General features: G+C 42.2%; 1 protein-coding gene across 1 annotated transcript in view; it reads left to right on the top strand.

Moving 5' to 3' along the window:
* LOC308328714 (uncharacterized protein) overlaps window positions 1-23,233 on the top strand; it is a 222,889-nt gene that overhangs the window by 48,217 nt on the left and 151,439 nt on the right. Inside the window, exons 12-15 of the mRNA XM_080782807.1 lie at window positions 1,447-1,494; window positions 12,767-12,820; window positions 19,349-19,402; window positions 22,049-22,084. Coding sequence (XP_080638933.1) covers window positions 1,447-1,494; window positions 12,767-12,820; window positions 19,349-19,402; window positions 22,049-22,084 — 192 coding nt within the window. The remainder of the gene's footprint in view (window positions 1-1,446; window positions 1,495-12,766; window positions 12,821-19,348; window positions 19,403-22,048; window positions 22,085-23,233) is intronic.

Consider the following 23,233-nt stretch of genomic DNA (forward strand, 5'->3'; position numbering starts at 1 on the left):
AGTTTCGAATTGCAGCCTAATTACGTCCTACTTTATCACACTGCAGTCGGTGCAGTGTCACACAAAAGTATGACAAGCTTGAGCTTGTAGCTATTTTGTTCTTCATTGAATTCTAAAAATTATCCGTTTTTGACAGTGGTTTCTATTATATGCATGAATTAAGTATTGATTGATTGATTGAATGCTTTATTAGTCAGAAACGTAAATGGTATACAGAGCATAGTCAAACGCCTGGGGTATAATTATCAATACCACAATGTTAGACATTTTCTAACATTGTAAACATGTAAAAGTCCTGTATTCAAAACTTTACTTCAGTAAAAGTACAAAGGGGTTGGCAAAAAAAAAGAAGTGAAATGTAATTTTTTGAAAAAGGCCAGTGTTAGCAAGCAACCAGTAAAACACATATATATTTTTTTACCAGTAAGTTAAGTCAGCTAAAAGTACCTCAAAAGTACAGTACTTGAGTAAATCTACTTAGTTACCTTCCACCACTGGAAAGCACTATAGAAGGTGGGTTACTGGGGAATGGGATGAATAGGTTACTTAATCATGATCAGTGAGATATTTGTGGAAATAAGCCTTTAAGAAGACTGCGTATAATCTGCGTTCTGTAGCACTGTTCCTGAGGTTAAAACGTAGACACCGCGGTCCCAGGCTCACACAGAAGAGTTTTTTTCTTTGTGGAACTTTGGTATTGAGAGTGCATTTGTGCGCTGGTTGGCACCACCGTAGAGTAAAGTGCATTGTTCGGGCACTAAGCTGAGCTCAGAGGAGCTCACTGTGACTTGGGGAGTTTGGGGATTTATACAGACAGGCAGAGGAAATTTCATTGCCACCATAAACCACACGACCAACCTGAATCCTCCCATGACATAACCGCCTGCATAGATCCAATTAAGAAAAATCCATTCGTTTAAAGACATTTTTCTTCTTCTTCTTAGTTTTGGATAGAAATTCAATATGCACTTTGAAGTACTGGAGACTAGCAAACCTAATGTATGACTATATTCATTCAATTTAGTTTTTTTTTTTCTCAATTTTTTTGTATTTATTTATTTACAAGTAAACATCTTTCTTCATTATTCTTGGTGGGTGATTTGGGATGTAGCCAAGACACAAACACTTTTATCCCAACAGAATAACCCATTCTGACCTGAGATCAGATTCTAAAAATGTCTTCTACATCCTGACAGTTTTCTGAAAAAGTTATGTTTCTATGTCAGTCGTTTTCAAATTCGATTTTTCAAAAATAGCAGACCTACAAGCTCGTAGCGCGGCACTCGGTGACACGCTATGAGCTTGTAGATCTGCTATTTTTGAAAAATCCCGGATCATTCTGTCTTGCAACACTCCGTGAAAGTCAAAAAGTGTGAACTTTTCAAGCAACTAGGCCCCCTTTCTTTTTTCTCATCTTTTCTTTTTCATGTTTTCTTGTCATTGCAGGCGGGGGAGGCCGGAGCAGAAGGGCAGAAGGGAATCGATGGAGAGAGGGTAAGCGTGGCTATCTCCGGCCGACATATCTTCCATACACCAGATCTGGTTTCATCAGGGAATCAATTCTTATGGGCTATTCATTTTCTGTTCATCTGTGTGATGCCCTCGGGGCAGAAGTGAGGTAGAGGTTTTTCTCTCTCCTCTCCTCTCTCTCCAATGTGGTGGCTGTCATATTCTGAAGAGGCTTTTTCTGAAGTGTGGTCAGGGCCGGGGCTGCCATGTCCTTCTCCAGTTAGATTTAATTGATACAGTCTTACAGTATGTAGCACAGAACCTGCATGTTGATGAACCACAGTCGGTGTTTTTTTATAACCTCAAAGCTGTGCCTGTGCTAGGCCATTTGGATTTTTACAACATTGGCCTATCTCCGGAATCACCATAGCAATGAAACCTACACCATATTGTACTGGGATATTAAGAGCGAAGGCAATACCGGGGGCGTGAATTTATTTGACCATTGATTGTGATAAAGAAGATCTCAAAAGATTCATTATATCCTAACGGGGGTCTACTGAATAAATGAATTGACTAGCATTCCGAACCAGGAGCAAAACAGCCTGCGTCCCTGTATACTAATGGTTAGCATGGGCCAAAGACCGTTTCATATCCTCCTCTCTTGTGTTGGTTGGTGGCCGAGCACTGAGCAGATGGTCAGTTTTAAAGTGTTTTTTATAAAGGGACCTGTTTTCATCACCATTCCCTCACTGAACAGACCTATTGCCAGAGAAACCTGCTTCCTTGGCACGGGTTCACGGTGCCTCGCCATGTCCAAAAGAAATAGTGATCCAAATGCTGAGTGTTCAGGGGAGAGGAAGTGGAACAGAAAACGAGGAGCAGTCCACTTGCCTATTGTGCTGAGCCAATCGGTGCCATGTGATGTGAGAGTGGTCTACTCTAGCCAGCGCCAACTTGGGACTCCTGAATCCTTGCCCTCCACACTCTCCTGTCGAACGTCAGGGCCTTAAGTGGCCCTAAAGCCCCCTAAAGGCTCTAAAGTGTTGTTGGCTAAGTGTTGTGACACAGTGCATCTATCTACATAAGTGGTGCGCTTCTTCACTTTCCTGTCTTTGCCCTGGGTTGACTCCCAGAATGTCAGTTTGCTTGCCACTATAGCTCCGGGTGCCTGACACAGTGCCCTGCCAGCCTCATCCTGACTTTGTCTGGTCCCTGTAGAGGTCCATGTTTCTGATTTGGTGACACCTATAGGGCCATTCCTAGCATTATTGTATCGTCTCCATTCAGGGCACTTTCCCGTTGTACTGTAAGGGTCCATGTCTCAGCCCATATACAGCAGTACTGACTCCACTGTAGCTACGAACAGCCGCCTCTTGATGTCTTCTCCTGATTTCCACACTCCTCAACCACATTCCAATCATTCCAAGCGAGTGCCCTCAGTACCTTCAGGTCCGGTTCCGTTGAAGCAGTCCAGACCCAGAGATATCCCGTCCCGTCCCCAGTGGCAATGGTTTTGTCCCCGGTGTTAACCGTCAGTACTGTTGTTTTCTTAGCATTGAGCTTGAGGCCAATCTTTTTCTACAGCCAGTAGCAGTGTGCTGTATCTGCTTGTATCTGAGACTAATGGGCAATGTCATTTGCGTAGTCACCGCCAGTAATCATGATGGGGTGTATACTCGCCTTGACTTCCTCGGGACCAGAGAGAACCCCAGTACATCCTCTGTCTGTCCTCTCTGCCATTGATTGTGAATGTAAGGGCACGGTCCATCGCTACAATGAAGGGGGCCAGAGTGTCACCCTGTAGGACGCCCGCTAGCAGCCAATCGATAATGGAATTGTTTGGTAAATGAATGGATGAAGTCATTGTATGCAGAGTATCTCGACCACCTAAGCCCTGTAGACATTGACTGGGTGTCCCAGGGTACAAGTTAAGCATTACTCATGGCTACGGTGTTATGTCATTACACCAGGGCAGGAATTTCACGGCGGCCATAATGGCCGTACCTTCACAAATACTTTGACAATGAAATGAAGGATGATGTGCTGAGAGTGCACTGAGCCGCTGCAACTGTGTACGCCGTGCTGTGGGTTAAAAGTCACCATCATTCCTGTGAGTTTAGGGTTAGGTTAGGGTTTGGGAGAGTGTTAGCCATGGTCTAACGGGAGGTCGAACAATACCTATAACTTAGAATATTTTTTTGTCGTTGGAAAAGATTTAGTCCACAATTGCATGCTGTATTGATGTTGGTGGTACCATAGGAGAGATAACGGGAAAATGTTGATCAAAGTAACAATCCTTCTACATGTTCTAATTACGTAGACCTCATAAAAGTAGACCATTTTGGTTTCATTTGACACTCTCAAGAGATAAAGATCTAATAAGGGTCCATTTGGTTACCATCATTTAGCATGGGGACTATTTGGAACCCCCAAAAGGACCACTAGGTTGGTATACCTTGCATGGCTTCCGCCGCCATCGGTGTATGAGTGTGTGTGTGTGAATGGGTGAATGTAATGCACAATCTCTGTAAAGAGCCTTGGATAAAGGCGCTATATAAATGCACCATTTACCACTAAACTCATGTGGGAGCAGAGCTAAGAGGGTGGCTATTTGGCCTTTTATACACAGTATCACGTTAATTTCAAACAGAGACCACGGCCAGAATGAGTGAAACATAAAACCATTGGTCTCCTTTTAACCCATTTTGGACTGAGGTCGATAACAAAAGGCTTCAAAATCCTATGAAAAACCTATGTTTCTATGTCAGTGGTGCTCAACCTTTTTCATGTCAAGGACCCCCAGAATTATCTCTATTGGGCCACGGACCCCCATCTCAAAATATGTAGTTCCAGAGACCCCCCAGAAGCCAATATTTTAGTTAAAAATGTTCGCTCTGAAATATATATTCAATGATTTGCGCCACATTTTCACGACTTTTCAAAAATAGCAGACCTACAAGCTCGTAGAGCGCCACTCGGTGGCGCGCTATGAGCTTGTAGATCTGCTCTTTTTCTTTTTTTTTATAATATTTGTTTTATTCGGAAAGTGCAGTATAATTGTACATATAGCATTTCTACAAACGATATAAGAGCAGTTCCCAAGATTTTCTTCTTTTCATTTTTTTCCCCACCCCTCTTCCCTCCCTCATCCCCCCTCCATGTGGCAACATCTCCAATGTCTCTGTATAGTATAGTCCTTTTTCCTATATAAGACATCGAGTCCACACTCAAACAGAGACAGGCACGGCAGTAACACTTCAGGTGGTACATTTCAGGAGGACAAAGAAAAAAAGAAAGAGTGGGCGGAAAAAGACATAAGAAACAAAAAACAACAACAACTAAAGTATATACATTTATGCTGAGGGGGACAAAAACAATATAGCTTTGGTCTTCGACCACGAGAAGAGGAGAGGTGTCTTATACATTTTATATTTATACAATCATACAGCAGGCAATGAACCAGTGAGATTACACGAAGTCCGCTCTCAGGGGGGCAATATGCACAATCCAGTTGTTCCAAATTTGGTAGAAATTGTCTAATCTAGTTCTTAACATGTATGTTAATTTTTCCATTTTGAAGATATCTAGGACTATTCCATGCCAATCGTCCATTGTGGGTGTGATTGGGGATAGCCATCTTCTTGTTATTGACTTTTTGCTGGCTGCCAAGAGAACCTGCAGTAGCTTTGTGTATCTCGACTGGTTAAGACATTCAATGTGGCCCAAGTACATGGTTGTGAAGTTGAAAGGTATTGGAGTATTAAATACTGAGCACAGTGATTTGTGAATATTGTTCCAAAACACCCCCAATTTGGGGCACCCCCAGAAAATGTGGAAGTGGTTGGCTTTCTTTGCCCCACACTGCCTCCAGCACAGCCTATCGTCCCCTTTGTATTTTTCCTGGTATGGGGTCTTAAAATATCTAATAATATTTTTCCAACAGTGCTCTCTCCAGTCCATAGAACAAGTTGAGGTAGACTGGAACTCCCAGATCCCTCCCCATACTTCCTCTGAGAGTTCAACTCCTGCGTCCCTCTCCCATCTCTCTTTGATGTACAACGTGCTTTCATTCTTAGCATCTGAAATGGCGCCATATAACTCAGAGATGGACTTACTTGGCTCCACTGTGAGAGCTGACTTTAATATGAAAAATAATTCTGATTCAACTGCAGAAAACTCTTTGAATTTGCATTCTTGATTGATATAGTGCCGCACCTGGAGGTATCTGTAAAAGTCAGCCTGTTCCAGACCATGTTTGACTTGTATTGATCTGAAACTATCAATTTCAGTTCTTTGCATAAATGACATGTAAGTTGTGATTCCTTTCTCTATCCATGACTTAAATCTAATGTCGCCTCTATTTGGGACAAAGTCTGTGTCGAAGGCACACCATCTGAAAAGTTTCAACATTTTTTTTAAACCACATGACCTCACAACCTTTTGCCACACATTTAACGTATGGTTTATCCATGGGTTATTGATCCTCTCTAATCGGTCCGCCAAACCCCTGTCACCTATTGCAGCCTGCAGAGGGAAGTCAGCAACTAGACCAAGCTCCAACTCCTTCCATCTCGCTTTATACCCCCTGTTACTCCAGTATAACAGAGGAGTTATCTGGGCTGCATAATAGTAATTTCTTAAACAGGGAAGAGCCATGCCCCCTTTGTCCTTTCTCAGTTGTAGGGTGCTATATTTAATTCTTGGTTTCTTCCCTTGCCAAATGAACCTAGAAATCCATTTGTCCCATTCTCTGAATTGTTTATCGTCCACTTCTACTGGGAGATTTCTAAAGATGTAAAGTAAGCGGGGAAGAATGTTCATCTTGACTGAACTTATTCTTGAGTTTAGGCTTAGGAAGGGGATTAGGTTCCATCTATGTAAATCAGATTTAATTTTCATCGATATGGGACCATAATTAGCTTGCCTTAAAGGAGAACTGACACGCCCCTCGGGAGCTAATAACTGCTATCAAACAATGCTATCATGATTCTGACGTCAGGGTGGCGAAAGCTTTCCCCAACGACTTCTATGCGGGCTCGCCGGGCTTGGTGGCCGTGGTAGCATAGCAACTTATGCTACTATTTTGGTGTCACATTTAGCTTGAATACTGGGTGAAAGTCTCATTAAAAAAATTAATTTTTCGCAACATTGTTCAGGTGAACTGTGTGTTTATGCTTGTTCATTGTAATAATCAATATCGCTATGATTATTTTATTTATCGCCGCGTCGCTCCGCATGACAACATACAGTCTAGCCCGTCTCAGATGCAGGCTGCACACACACGGACGGACGGACGGACGTATAGTCTCTGGTCAGATCCCCGCATTGAACTGGGCATGTGTGTACGCACACACACACACACACGGCTATAGTGCATGACAGCGGGGAAGAGAGCTACAGACGCCCGAGGCAGATTCCGTGCCATTGCGTGTGTGTGTGTGTGTGTGTGTGTGTGTGCGTACACACATGCCCAGTTCAATGCGGGGATCTGACCAGAGACTATACGTCCGTCCGTCCGTCCGTGTGTGTGCAGCCTGCATCTGAGACGGGCTAGACTGTATGTTGTCATGCGGAGCGACGCGGCGATAAATAAAATAATCATAGCGATATTGATTATTACAATGAACAAGCATAAACACACAGTTCACCTGAACAATGTTGCGAAAAATTAATTTTTTTAATGAGACTTTCACCCAGTATTCAAGCTAAATGTGACACCAAAATAGTAGCATAAGTTGCTATGCTGTGTGTGTACACACATGCCCAGTCCCCCGTAGAGGCTCATGATCTCGTCCGCAAGACTATGCCTCGGCATAGCGATATTTATTATTACAATGAATACAAACATAAACACACTATAGTTCACTTGAACAATGTTGTGGTAACTAACTACGGTATTACAGAGTGAGAGCGAGGGTGTACATGTCAGCCTGCGGCTGAGAGGGGAAAAGAACAGTAGTCGCGCTGCTCTCACAGCGGCCAGACAACAGCAGACCGTCCGTAGTCGCGACTGTCGCGCTGCGGGGCTGAGAGGTCTCAGAGCGGGCAGACAGGGGTGTTGGCGACCGGGGGAACATGGGACTCCAGTCCAAAATTTGCGCTTGTGCTGCAGTTCCCCTAAAAAACCCCACGCCAACCTCAATTGCATTCAAACTAAGCATTTCTGGCGAAAAAATAATTTTTTTCAATTACATTTATAGCCAATATGACGCTAAATGTACCGTCAAAAACGCTAGCCTGACCTATAGCCACTTGTTGCTAGCGCCGTAGCCCCGTTTCAAACTGTTTCAAACTGTTTTCAGTCAGACCACGTGATGTGCTGTACCACCCATATTAATTTCGGGGCATGTCAGCGGACCTTTAACTTTGAAGGATCTTTCGTCACATTTATTCCCAAGTATTTGATTTCTTCGTTGTCCCATTTCAAATCATATTTTTCCCTCAGTCCCCTTGGGGCATTAAAGTTTAGAGCCATGACCTGTGTTTTAGAAGTGTTGAGCTTATAACCGGATAGTTCACCATAACCTGATAGTAGTGACATCAGTTCGTTAAATGACCTCTCAGGGTCCCCCCCTAAGTACACGAGGACATCATCTGCGAACATGGCAGCCTTGTGTTCGATACCCCCCATACTTATGCCTTTGACGGCTTCACTCTGTCTTATTAATTGGCCTAGGGGTTCAATAAATAAGTCGAAGAGGAGAGGCGAGATTGCGCACCCCTGCCTCGAACCACGTTTCAAAACGAAAGCATCAGACAAATCTCCATTAATCTTGATACGAGCTGTAGGTTTGTCGTATAGGGTCTGAATAACTTTTATAAATGTTTCATCAAAACCAAATTTCGCCATTACTTTGTAAAGGAAGGTCCACCTTACGGAATCAAAGAGATCTGCTCTTTTTCAATAGCTAAATTATAACAATGTTTAAAACACCAAAAGGGGTTCCCGCCCGAAATGGGTTAATGATTTTATCTAGTTAACGCAGCTGTTCCAGTCCTCCCAATCTGTCCGTAAAAAGAGAGGCACAGAAAAGAGTCCATGTCATTGATGATGGCATAGTTATTACCATAATAATTATGTAAGCGACTGCTTGTATTCCAAATGGATACATTAGATTTGTGTCCATGGACCATAATTATGAGATTCTGAGAATCTGCACGATCCAATCTCTCTCTGTGAAGTGAAGCGTACCGACCAAGGTGATCCTAGATCAATAATGTCAGAGTTGGAACACAAACTCTGATAGAGATATTATTAACTGTGTGGATCAATTGGCGTTCAGGTCAAAGTGACTCTGACATGGCGGGTGTTTGATTAAATCTAATCAAATGCCATTCTGATGCTCATGACCAGTTGGCCCCCAGCAGTGCTGGACAAAGTACTCAACCCTGAGTATAGAAAGTATAGATACTCCTTGTGAAATATTACTCAACTGCAAGTGAAAGGTCCTCCATTTTTAATATCAGTGCATTGCTGTATAATTCCAAAACAATTTGAATCTTTGAAAAATAGCAATGATCAATCATGCAAATAGCAGTTCTACAAACTCACAAGTCAAATATATATACAATATTTGTCTTTGACATGTTTTGGAGTGAAAGTATAAAAAGTATAGTCAAGTAAAGTACAGATGGTCAAAAAAAATCACTTACGTAATAGTAGTCAAGTAAATGTACTTTGCCGTTGGCCCCTGTGACACCTAGTAGGTGAAGTTAATTTGATCGGCTGATCAAAGAGGGCGGCGATACGGCCCGGTCAGCAGAGTTGACCGGGACCAAGCATGTGGTTTAAAATCGTTCCTCTTCATTCTGTCTGAATTATGACAATCTTATAACACATTTCTCACTATGTACATAAACACAGGTCTCAATTTTATGAACTTGATTAACCCATTTTGATCTGAGATCAGATTCTAAAAAATGTCTTCTTCTACATCCTGACAGTTTTCTGAAAAAGCTATGTTTATATCAGTCAGTCAGTCGTTCTTCGATTTTTCAAAAATAGCAGACCTACAAGCTCGTAGCGCGCCACTCGTCGTTTCATTCTCGTCGTTTCATTCTCACAAACGGCCACTCATTACGGCGGCCGGGCGTCCTTTCATTCTCCCATAACTGACAGAGGGGGAAGCACCCATCAGAGGGCCCCTCGTCTCAAATCCGGGCCGTCAACATGCATTTTCTTGCATAAAAACAGTAACATACAGCCTGGACATAAGGAATATAATATAAACAAGACCTGCTCTATAACCAACAAAAAGTGTGTTTACATCCTCCATTTGGACCATTTCACGATTTCAGCACTCTTGAATAAATTCATGCAATACTAAATAGTAACATGAAAGTTTTCAGTGTTTTTTTGTTGCATACTTACTGCATTGTCGTAAATTATTCTGTCTTTAAAAAGTTCTAATATTAATATAGCATACTGGCATTATTGGCTCTTGTTGCACAAATGTTATGTGATCATTATGTGGACCATGTAACAATGTGGCCAACCAATTTTCCGCGCGAGCGCGCATGCCGCACAGAAGGAGCCCCCTGCTGGGGCTTTTCTTAGAGCCCCCTGATTGCTAAATCCAGCACTGTTTTGAAGCTATATTGGCTAATTGGCCCGGACCCCACCTTCCCCCCCACCACTGGTGTAGACAGACAGAAAAAGAAACAAACATTGTTATGACTGAGTGTCATTTGACCCCCGGAGACAACAAAGACTTTGTCCAAATGATTAAATTGCAGCTTCTCATCGCTGTCGGGGCTGAAACCTTGTATCTCCATATTAATTTGTTCTGTCTTCTCATGAATTAATGCCATGTTTTGTGCTTTTTCGTATGACAGTGACAGACTAAATAGCCATTCTGAGCTTGCAGATCAGCTATTTTTGCCCTTTTTATGTATTAATTTAGAAAATATTTGCCCAAAATAACATGCCAAAAATAGAGATCAGATGTCTGGCTGAAAGTAGTTTAGTCTGTCCATGGTTTTTAAAACATTTCATTTAATCAATGTAAAGAGTAAGGGGAGAGTATGCAACCCTGCCTTACAATGGTTAGGCTACAATGTCCCTAACCCTACAATGTCCCTAACCCTACAATGTCCCTAACCCTACAAATGTCCCTAACCCTACAATGTTCCTAACCCTACAATGTCCCTAACCCTACAATGTCCCTAACCCTACAATGTCCCTAACCCTACAATGTCCAAATCATGGGCTGTGCCACTGCTGGTTCTGACTCAAGTAGAGTTAACGGTGCAGGGCCCTGAAGACGTTAGCACATACTGTACTTATACGGCGCGCCATACAGCTGTACAATCTGCCACAGTGATTGGCGGTGGATGCTGTCGACAGCTTTCTGGGACTGGATGTAATTCATTGTGATGGATGTAAAGGCAGCCGGACAACATTAAAGACCAGGTGGCTGATGTCACGTGATGGGGGGCTAGCCTGGGGTGAGTGATGGGGATTTGAGTTAGGTGACGTGACAAAGTGACGGGGATTGTGGGTTAGGTGTCAAAAACGCAAGGTCTCGGCCTGGGCCGTGGCTCAGCGGTCCAGGCACCTTGGCTGGTAATCCAGTCTGGCAGTGTGCCGCGGGTTCGACTCCCGATCCCGACGGCCTTCACTGCATGTCACCCCCCCCATTTCTCTCCCCATTTCCTGTCAGCCTATACTGTCTGTCCCTCCATAAAAAATATTAAATAAAGCCACAAAAAAAATCATTAAAAAATAAAGAAACGCAAGGTCTCATAGTTAACTGGAACAAAAAACTAAAGCTGTGTGTTCAGCGGCAAATTAAAGAACTAACTTATAACTCAAAACAAACTGAAACAAACGAACACACACAGTTGGAAAACTGAGTGTCTTCTTCCCTGTGGCGTTTCCCCATTCCCTCCTGCTGTGCACCAGTGATATCCACGAATAGACCCGTAATTGGCTGAACCCCGCCTATGCCCAGGAAATATCACTGCACCTTCATAATAAATTAACCACAACTAAATTCAAACAATGTGTGTCTGAAGTCCTGGGCACTACTCTATGATGTTGCAGACAGAGTTTGAAGAACATACAGTACCATTTCTGAATCATTCATTCATTCATTCAGTGTTTGTTCAGTAAAGGGTGTCTCCATGTCTCTCCAGCTCTTTATTAAACAGAAAATGCATTTTCAGAAAAAAATACTATCTGTTTTAAACAAAACTGTCACTTGCTACCTTTACCTTTAGTTTCCTTTTCTCTAAAGTAAAGGCCTATTCATACTCCAGTTATATGTGATAAGGTGACCACCGAAACGATGGTTAGGCAAAACGGAGAGATGTGTTCATGTGACGTCACGTTGTGGGTTTTCGGTGGTCACCTCATCACCTAAAACTGGAGTATGAATAGGCCTCAACAGTTTTGGACATACGAGGTTTCCACTCGACAGCGCTGATGTGTCCTCAGTCACACTGCCGATGGCACAATGCGGCCCGCTTTGCCAGGTTTTTGGCTGACATGCTGGCATCGCTGGCGTACGCTCATCAAATGGTGTGAAGCGTCACAGCGCGGCTCCATTTCAGCCCTAATTGTCTTATTTCGGGAAAAGATTGTAGCCTAGTCAGTGATATGAATACGGTGTCCCCACAGTATCTCTTTCAGTTTTGCATCAATTAAGGTTTAACATAAGCTACTGTATGAAGGAGGCTATAAATATGCAGTGGTGGAAGACATACTTTTCCCCCCTTTTTAATCTACCGGTAACTATAAAAGTGTGTGTGTGTGTGTGTGTGTGTGTGTGTGTGTGTGTGTGTGTGTGTGTGTGTGAAAGTAACAATACCACAATAGCAATACATTGACTTTGTGAACATTTGAGTAAAAGTGCAAAAGTATTGGCATTTAAAATATACTTACAGTACCAAAGTAATTATTTATTAAGTATAAAAAAAAAAAGTTAATTGGTTTTATGGAATATCAACATCCTAATACATCCTAATACTGGGGGGTCAAATTATGACAGGCAAGTCCTGCTGTCAAAATATGACAGTCAAAAAACTATATTCTAATTCAGTAACTAAAACGTACAAATAATTTTAGTGGAATACAATTAATATTTGCCTCTGAGATGTTGTTCGATTAGAAGTGGAAATACACAAGTATAAGTTAAAAAGAAAACGTACGGCAACGTTGTACTTTAGCACAGTACTAGAGTACTGAGTACATGTACTTAGTTTCCAGTACTGTAAATATAAGAGCGTCTCCGTTAAACACACAGTTTACTGTATGTTTACTGGTACCTCGCGGGCATTCCTTGTAATTCTTGCTTGTATATTTTACTCATAGGGTGCAAAAGGAGCAACTGGAGAGCCCGGTGAAGAGGGAACGCCGGGAATAAATGTAGGTTGCCCTCCTCTTTGATTGTAAACACAGCAAAGGATGTTAAGTTGCATAAATCTCCTTGCATGCTGATGTAGGTTGGCCTATTTCATGTTCAGAGGACTTTTCTACCTCCCCCCCATCCCCCCCTCCCCCCCCCCCCCCCGCACCCATCCACCCCACCTCTCACTAATATTAGCTCATAGTCTTTTTTTACAGCTAGTATGTTATTTAAGGATTGAGTGGACACCTGAGAGGAGAGAATTCGATGTATGAGCATGTGAGCCGGTATCATCTTGCAGATATAAGTCCTGCGGGACTGGCCCGAGCCCCACTCCGTGGCATTCTGATGGTAAATCAAGTTACCACATGTGATTACATGATGTTCCGTTGTAGAGTAAATGTCATAAAGGCTGCATTTTACTCCGTCCTGCACCGCAGAGTCCACGGGGTGGTCTTTAAAAAAATGCCATCTGGGGCAAATCTATGTTGAAATCTGCCAACACCTTCCTCTCTTATTTAGATTAACTTTTATAAATGATATTCAGGCGTTTCAAGGAGAGATAAGGATGTTTATCCCATTCTGGGCGGGAATCCCTTTTGGTGTTGGCATTATGTTGTGCTTTTTAGCTATTGAAAAATAACAGATCTACAAGCTCGTAGCGCGCCACCGAGTGGCGCGCTACGAGCTTGTAGCCTGTAGGTCTGCTATTTTTTTTTAAATCGAAGAACGACTGACATAGCTTTTTCATTTTATAAACACACATTTTTAGAATCTGATCTCAGGTCAAAATGGGTTATAAGATGTGTTTTTTTCCCCCCCAAGACTGTGCCGGTGCGGTGAGCTTTAGCCCATGCTGTAATAACTGTATATGGCGCTGTATCGCTGAGCAAATGGAAAGTCACAAAAGGCATTTCTCGCCGTAACCTCCCTGGCATCCGTAGGCCGGCACTCAAGATATCTGTGTTACTCGGAGATCCTGTTCCACCACGGGAGATTTAAAGACTTGCCATTCAGTGTATCAACACTTTCTCAGCAGAACATTTGGAATGCTCACTTTGACTTCACATTTCAATTCGGACTTGCTCCTCCTTGTCATGCCAAGTTAATTTGCGGGCGATAATATAAAAACCTTGCATTCCCTCAAAACGTCCTCCCTTTTTGCATCTGTTCTGTCTCTCTCTGTCAAAACAACTGGCTATGACCAGCAGCTGTTCTTGCTTAGTAAAAAAGAAACAAAGGAGGAAAAAAAGCCATAAGTAAACATAATTAGGCTGCATTTGTACACCCTGTGTGCTTCCCTGGCTGTGTTTATTCGCTTGCTTTAGTTGCCTTGTGCTGGGGAGTTGCCAGATTGTCTTGTGGCCCCAGCGCTATAGGAGTGACGAGACACAGTGGTGTGTGTAATTAGCAGGCAAGTGTACACAGCTCCCCACAGCGTTCTGACCCCATGTTGCAGGAGGAGACAGACGCCCAGGCAGACACCAGCCTTCTCCCTCCCTCGTCCCTCCCCTTGTCCTAACTATCCCTTTCCCTCTCTGCTACAAAGCCCCACAGCTCCAAAACAATACATACAGAAAGACAATGGTTTTTAAATGGCTCTTTAAAAAGGCTATATCAGCCTACTAAAAGCAACGTTTTTATTTAGTGAATGTTTCTTCATGTGCATGTCCTCATATGGACATTCTAGGGGGATATGTTTTCGATCAAAGTTAATTAATGGTTCTTTGAGGCACATTTAACCACGTAAACCCTAGTGTCCCTATTCTGTCTTAATAGGTGAACATTGGTCGAACATTGCCAAACTACAAGCTCGTTCAAGCTCGTAAGTTTGTACATCTGGCGTAGAAGGAAAAAAAAGATGATTTACAGTTGATTGTGATTCCAAGCTCTGAGCACTCCTTCAGTCGGTCTTATGATTAATCTGTGACGATTTCCAAAGTTAATGTTCCCTGGGTGACAACGTATATATACAGTAGGGTTTAAGTTTTTAAGGATTCTTTATAGAACCATTACAATGTGTATGTCTGGAAAGGTCTGAAAAGTTTCTTCCCTGAAGAATCCAATGAGCACCTTTATAATTATTTTCTGTGAGTACCGTGGCGTAGCAAGCCAGTTTCCCTGCTCTGTCTCTCCCTCCGTTGCCACAGAACACTGTGTTGGACCCATGCGATGAGGCTAATTCTGTTAGCAGGAGGCGGCATCGCTGGGTCTTTAAGTGGGTTATGTTCTCGAAGGTCGAACGTAAAATAAAACAGAAGGCAAATAATCCATAAAGGGATTTATAAGAAACTTTCAGCAGGAACTTGTAATGTCTAAGACAAAGGAAATTAAAAAAGACTTGGAATTTCAGGTTCAATTTCAAGTGATTCAGCCCCCATCGACCCCTTTGCGTTTCAAAATGATGACTTTCCCATGTTGTTGTTTGGCTGGTGTTTTATTTTATTGTATTAATGGTGCAGTGGTAGGCTCATTAAAGCAGCAATTCAACAAAATCAGCATCACAGTTCTTCTCCTGACAGGCTAAATCGTCTCTCAAAATGATCAAGTAAAAAAGACGGCTGGATTTCTTTAATATTCAGCCTATCAGTTTACATCACTCCTGTACAACAAAAGAAGCACAGTTGAATGGAAAGCCCTGCGTTTTGACAAGCTCAAAGTTGGCAACCCTGCACTGAATGACAAATACTGTAATTCTCTCTCCTCCACGTTCCCACTGCGCCAGCTCTTACATTGTCAGTGTCAGCTGGAAGCCTTCAAAAACTGTTACTTTTAAGAAGAAGAAAAAAGAAGCTGCGTTCAAATGGGTCCTATGTGAAATTATGATTCTGTCACAAGCTCTTAATATCTTTCATTAGTTTAATATGAATACAATCCAGCACAGACACACTTGACCACTTTCACTTTGATGTCTCAAACATGTTCAAAGGTAAAACAATGTTTTGAAACTACTGTAGCATGACAAGGTAATGCATTCATTTAGGAAAACGTTGAAATATGGAGATACAGGGTTTCTGCCCAACATAAACAATATACCTAGTTGTCCTAGGTATAACAATGTCCTAGTTCAATGATAGTTCAGTGCTTTAAAAAATATATATACACTATACAGTAGACGTTGCTTGAAGGATATTGTATTTGCCAAAGCTTTGTTCTGGAACCACGTTATATAAAACAAACTGAATTCAGAGGTGGGAAAACTGCATTTCTGCAGCTTTTGCCCAATGGCATATTTTCCTTGTTTTTGTTATGTAGAATAAAATTGCCTTCAGTTCACTCTAAACAGTGCATTCTATTTCTGATTCTGGTTCAGAGTATAAGTTATTTACACTGTACTCCAATAATAATCAGACGGTATGGATAATTGTCGTATAGTGTTGATTCATCTGTGACCGATTTCCAAAGTTAATTTAAAAATAATAGTCTTCAGTGTAATGCAATGTTAATTGGTTATTAAATTATGGTGATTTGAGGCCCAATTAGTACTCATCATCTTCTAATTGTCTGGCAGATTATGTTTCTTGGTATTCACATAAACAGCGATAACTTTAATGCATTGTCGTTGTAACTTGTCTGGTAAAATGCCTCCAGAGCACAATATAGCTAGGCGATTGATTTGTCTTATTGTCCTTCCTTAAAAAGATAATTATTTCTCAACGGAGAAATCGAAAAGGTGTATTAACTGACCAGATGTTTAGCTGGTGCTGACTGCATTGAATACATACTGTAGTTTAATCCAGTATTGTCAACTATAGTGTTAATTTAGTATTGTTCATTTATCCCTCAAGTCAAAACGAACAGATCTACAAGCTCACAAGCAAGCTTGTAGATAGATTACGTTCGGGCAGACTTTCAGGTTTATTGATATTATCATGTTTTAGCGTTGTTCATGGATGTTGTCGTGCTAAGGCCTACCCACTTGGTAATTTCTTGTACAGATTTGGTAATAAATTCAAATTTATTTTTCTCCCAGTACTCTCTTGAGCCACCATGTCTAAACGGAGTGGCAGAGGTGGATACTGAAATCGAGAATTGTCTTTTAGTAACACATGTACAGTATCATTCAGCTAATCAGTAGAACTATTAATACCACCGTGTGTGAGGACAGGAGGAAGGTTGAAAGGAGAACTCCTGTCTCGGACAGTATTTCAGGCTGTAGACCCAAACTGTATCCCCTGTCTGACTAAAGGTGCGTTCAGACTTGGATGGTTAGATTAGTCAAAGTCGTACGATTTGTCACACACGTTACCGCAGTGACATTTGTTCTCCGCATTTGACCCGTCTCTTGGAGCGGTGAACCGCAGCCAAGGAGCGGTGAGCTACAGCCGTGCCGCGCTCGGGAATCATTTGATTAGTTGATTTGAACCCCCCAATCCAATCCTTTGATGCCGAGTGCCAAGCAGGGAAGCATTGGGTCCCATTTTTACAGTCTTTGGTATGACCCGGCCGGGGATCGAACCCCGACCTCCCAGTTTCAGGGCGGACACTCTAACCACAAGGCCACTGAGCTGGTAAACATACAAAGTCTATGCAAAGACGAGAAGTTGCGCGAGCGCCGCAAACGGGTGCGGCGTGACCTGGCGCAGCACAAACGGGACGAACCGAGGCGAATATTTAAATTGGAGTCTGAACGCACCTCAAGGAGACATCCTCGTTAGAGATTTAAAAATTGTCATGGCCAATGCATTTTATGAATGATAAGGCTCGAGAGGAGACTCGCGGAGTAGAGCCAGTAATTTGTCACGCCTCTGGTGCTGCTGCGGACTTAATGTAATAAGGGTAGGTAGTTATCTTCTGCAGATGTAATTCTCTATTAATAGCCTCTTCAACTCCACACTTAACCATGACAAATTGTATTTTTTGAGCCATTTAACTGACCCCCTACCCTCCCCCACCCTATCCCCATCCGTCCTGGTCACTCTCACCCTATTTCAAAGAGATGCTGCTGCTGCTGCTGGTACTGGCCCAAATATGTCACACCTAACAAGGCGGGCTGCAAATTTAGCCTGTCAATAATGTGTCAAGCGTCATTCATCAGCTATCACTGGTGGAGCCATTCATCCTCAGTCTTTATCTCAGCTGTCCGTTCGCCTTTCACTTTTCACCACCGAGGCGATGCCCGGGGCCGGGCTCACAATCCTTCCCACTAGCCCCAGCTGAAGGTGACGACACTCTTAGGCCTTTTGACTCAAACCAAGGCCCATCGGGGGCTTGTTGAGCGATGTGCAGTAAGCTGGTTGTTGCATCATTAAAGGCGTAGTGAAATGTAATGGAAAAAAATATGTTTTTCACACTTTTAGACCACATTCGTGGTCATCATATGAGCATACCTAACTGATGCCAAAACAATGGGTACATTTTCATTTTTGTGTGTTGTTTAATTCCCCATATCTGCGCATCCGTCCAACACTGTCCAACACAGCTGCTACTAATTACAGAAAAATCCACCGTTTTTATTCCCATTCAAGATGACATCCAGACAGTGTGTTACTCGGTTTCAACTTAATCATCACGCTAAAATTAATTGCAATTAAAAAGCAAACGTTTCAGTCCTCAGACCTTCGTCAGCACTGACGAAGGTGCACAGAGCATGATAAAATAAAATACAAAATATTTTTCTAAGTCTCAGTCTAAGGAGTTTTACTTATTTTTATATACGGTGAGCGAGTCTTTTCCTGTCAAAGTTTCCCTTTTCCCGTTTTTGAGACCACCGCTACCGTAGTCAAGTTTGAATAAAGGACGAAGAAAGGCGCAACAGTTTTCTCAGTGCTTCAACATTATAGGGTAGAAATAAGCCACATAACAGTAAACTGGTACAGCTGGCCGACTATCTGACTTGTAAACAAACACACACCAAGCGCCCTGGTATGGCATACCCTAGCTACCGTCCCGTGGCCTGAAGGGATGCGACGCTCCGATTGGTTCAGAAACTTCAGAGCGGTGTTTCAAGTTGAAACCGTCTGAAACTTCAAAATAAACTCCCCACCATTTCCGTTTCACTACGCCTTTAAGGGCCGTCCGCTCCAAGAATGATAACTATAAATATATTGTTTCAAGTGGATGGCGGAGACCACACCATAACTATAACGCCAACGGCAGTAAGTAGTAGTAATTCATCTGAAGGGTCATGTTCAACATATCGCTCAAGTACAACATGTTTACAGAACATCATGCTGTAGTTATCCTTAAAGTTCCCATTCTTGGTGTGGTCTGCTCTTTAGCGTTGCGTGTTTGTTGACACTATAACAAAGTCAAATTCAGATTTTGAATTTAACACTCCGAGAGTGTACAAAGTACTACGCAGACCCTCGTGGACTCTCTCTACAAATAGCTAAATCAACACTGACAACATTACTGTGTATTCTCCGCATACAGGTGTGTTTGACAGTCCACTGAGTGACTGTTCTGGTGGCCTTTTCGAGAAAACGCTATGCTTTCATTGGGTATGCTGCAGGGACAATTGTTCTATTCACAACAGCAACCAAACCAATCGATCAAATCCAAATCAATGGAAAAACTCCAGCGGGTGATGTTGTTTTTCCCTCCAGGGTTTGAAAGGTGAACCCGGGCCTATCGGTCCGGATGGGCCCAAAGGAGAGAAAGTGAGTGATGATGCCTAACCTCATGCGTAACGGGGTGCACAAGATCATGCTGCTTATAACACGTATCATCTTTGTGGAACCATATATATATACTATATATATTTGCTTTGAGGAATATGCTTAACTCGCATGAGCTGCAATCTCAGACTCATCAAACTCTCTGTCCATTTTGTTTGAAGTGCCGTATACTGATCGCTACTCCAAACACGTCAGTCAACTAAATTGGACTTTTATCTTAGTTGTCAAGCTATAGGTAAGATCTTGAGTGTCGTCCAGTGAAGCTCGCATTTCGATCAGATGTTATATCCATCAAAAGTAAAAGCATAGGGGCATTTGTACTGTACATGTCTTATCTGCAGATTGAAAATATTTATCTAAGTGTCTTCAAATTGTATTTAGGATTAAAGCCAAAACATTTGCATTCATATAATCATGTTTGACGATGTCAGAAATCAGTATCCGAGGTATAATTATACAGAACCAATTTCTGGAGATTTTCGCTTGGCAGTGCGCAATGGAGAAGTTTGACGCCAAAACAACCACATCTCTTTGTTGTAACCTATTCAGTGATTTCTTTTTAAAATTAGATTCATTTTTATTTTTATATTTTTTTGGCAATGGACAACATTTTTTTTCCGAGCTCTCCTTCCATTCCATCACACATTACTTTCGCCGTGCCTCGTGTTGAAACGTTTCCCTGTTAATTAGTTGCCGTATCTCCTGTTTCGCTATCCGTTTTCACCCCCTTCACTTATTGGACGTTTTTTGTTGTTGTCGTTTTTGGTGGAGCTGGCTGTATAATTGTAGGTGCGGTGCAACTGTCTGCCAGCCTTGAAGTTATAATGAGCTCAGTGCGTGTCTGTGAAGACTACAGAGCATCACAGGATATTTCATCCTGTTTTCCGGATGGGAGGTGGAAGAGAGTGGGAGGCAAGGAGAGGAGCCTTTGTTTTTTTATTGAAACTGACAGAGGAAGGCAGATTTGGAAGACGTTAAAGTAATGAGGCTCTGGAATATCCCATAGCAGGCATATTTTAGGTGTAACATTCATTTAGACAACAAAACGACTGTGAACTACATGCAGCTCTTTTCTTTTCATCCACGACGGATAAACTGGGTACTGCCAATCGCAAAAGTCCAGAGATTTTGCGACTCATTCTTCACACGATTTAAAGCCGTTATAATATATATTTAAAGCGCGAATAATGCACAATACAAGTGCGGGAAGATTTGGGGAAAGAATAGCGGGCGGTGTTTTGATCCAAAATAGCAAAAGACAAGCGCGTTTGTGATGGTCGTTCATCCACTTCATTACATTATTTCCCCTTCACTTTTCATGACTAGCTGGTATTATACTGTATGTCACATTCTCCAAACAATGTACCTCCTACCTCGGTGTTTAATGCTACAGCTTTCACATCACAGCATATCACGAGCCTGTCTTTGTTTTAAGGCCTGTCACGATTAATTGCATCAGCCCCACCGCCTGTCCTTTGTCTGACACGAAGGTAAAAGGCTTCATTTCGTGATACAGTCAATGTTCTGTTCTCCCACTTGACTTACAAGTAGATTTTCGACGTCGGGGGAGGAAGTACTCCTGTACTGTACATGGTGAAACCGTGACATTTTAACATTGATTGACTGATGTTTTTATTGACGAACCTGAAGATGCGTCATGAACATGTATTTATTTTACGTACCTGTCAAAAGGGACATATGTATCTGACAATTCCCATTTTGTGTGTGTGTGTGTGTGTGTGTTTGTGGGGGGGGGGGGGGGGGGGGGGGGGTGCTGGTAGCAGAGACATCAATAATAAATGCATTCTTACATTTATTCTTACACCCACAAACATGGGTACTGTAAATGGAGCCTAACTCAACTAACTGATAGTTGAAGTTAACGATAGACTAAACAATTTAAGGCCTTGCAGCAGTGTTGATGTTGACAGCAGATTTTGATTTAGTTTTAGTCGTAGTCTTTTGAATGGAATTCCATTCAGTTTTAGTCATATTCTAGTCATCTGATATGTTTAGTTAGTTTAGTCATAGTTTTAATCTACAAAAGCAACACTGCAGCAGAGTATAAAAACAAGTTCTTTCCCCACACAGCTTTTGAATCTGCATGGTACAAAAGATGTGGATCTCACTCTGGTGGAACATCACTAACCATAGATTTAGTTTTTTAATAAATATAATGCATACATTTGAACAGGATGTTCAGATATGGCTCTAAAATCACGTGTGTTTAACCCATTGATACCTGAGATTCTACAAATTTGTCTTCTAAATCCTGTGTCAGTGGTTCTCAAACGTTCATGTTTCTTGTGAAGGACCCCCAGAATTATCTGTATTTGGCCGCCGGACCCCCATCTGAAAATATGATGTTCCAGGGACCCCCCCCTAGAAGCAAAGATATGAGTTAAAACATTTGCTGTGCAAGAATAGATATTTAGACATTTTTTTCCAAAATAGCAGATATACGAGCTTGTAGATCTGCTATTTTTCAACAGCTAAAATATAAAATAATGGTTAATGTGGTTAAGCGCTAAAGTGACACAGATGCGTTCTAGGTCTTAATGGATTTTAAAACACTTTTATATTTGTTTTGATTAATATGATTAATATTATTCCATTGTTTCCTCACAGGGTGATGTGGGTCAGCCTGGAGCTGAAGGAGTGACTGTAAGTTGACACTTTCACACTTATTCTTCTTGTGTGTGTGTGTGTGTGTGTGTGTATGTGTGTGTGTGTGTGTGTGTGTGTGTATGACTTAAATGGGACTAAAACTAAATGGAGGTTTATTCAAAAGACTATGACTTAAACTAAATCAAAATCAATGTGAACTGGTCGGATTGGTTGGTTGGATTGAGTTTTGGAAATACCACAGCCTTTTCGTCCATACACAGTTTTCGTTATTACATTGTGTGTCAAAACAAAACAAGGGCATTCATGAACTTGTTTGGTTGTATGGTGGGGTCTACTGAACAATCTCCTTTCAGCTTTTATTGCCCTAGCATCATTCTTTTCTGGGGGGAGACTGGAGACACCTTCCACTTCCAAACTTTGCTGAATGAACTTTGCTGGACAAAGCACATACTGTATGTGAAACAATGCGTTTCTAGGTCTATTACTGTACGATAGGCCTACTGATGGTTAGTGAGAGCATGTACAGGAACTGTCAAAGTGAGAGGACAGCAACGTTTTAAACAGTTGAAAAGCTGTTAATGACCGAATATAATGGGGAATATTGTTCCAGTCAGAAGGAGCTTTGAACCTAAAGGATCTTTTGGCGACAGAAGTAGACAACTGTTGGAACATTAAACCTGTGAACGATGTCTCAGCTGATGTCTAGAGGTGTAATGCACCATGTACTGTTTGAGGTACTGTGAATAATGAAAATAAATACATAGAACTGTAATACTACCCAAAACCTGCACGGCAAGACGGCATGGGACATGTGTGTGTTTTGACAGCCTTGCCATGCTTTAGTGGCTATAACGTTTCTGACACAGACGCGTGACCGTATACGCAATTTGTTTTTTCCGGCGCGCAGCATATGTTTTCTAGTGTGCGCAGGCAGAGCCTTGTGTTTTCAGCACGGATGAAACGCTTCGGTGGCTTAAATCCAGCTTAAGGTGAGCAACGGTTTTAAGTCTCACGTTAAACGTTGCCTTGGAGTCGTTGAAACGAGGGATCGAACACACCGTACAGACACGGGTAGATGGAGACACAAAGGAGCCGCCTGTCAGGGAGCCGGGGGGGGAGGCGGAGGGATCCGTCCATGTGCTCAGTGGGGGGTGAGGATGGAAGGTGACAGGTATAGGAGATGGC

The sequence above is a fragment of the Protomyctophum bolini genome (assembly GCF_963924005.1).
Source record: "Protomyctophum bolini genome assembly, chromosome: 14".
Taxonomy (NCBI): Eukaryota; Metazoa; Chordata; class Actinopteri; order Myctophiformes; family Myctophidae; genus Protomyctophum; species Protomyctophum bolini.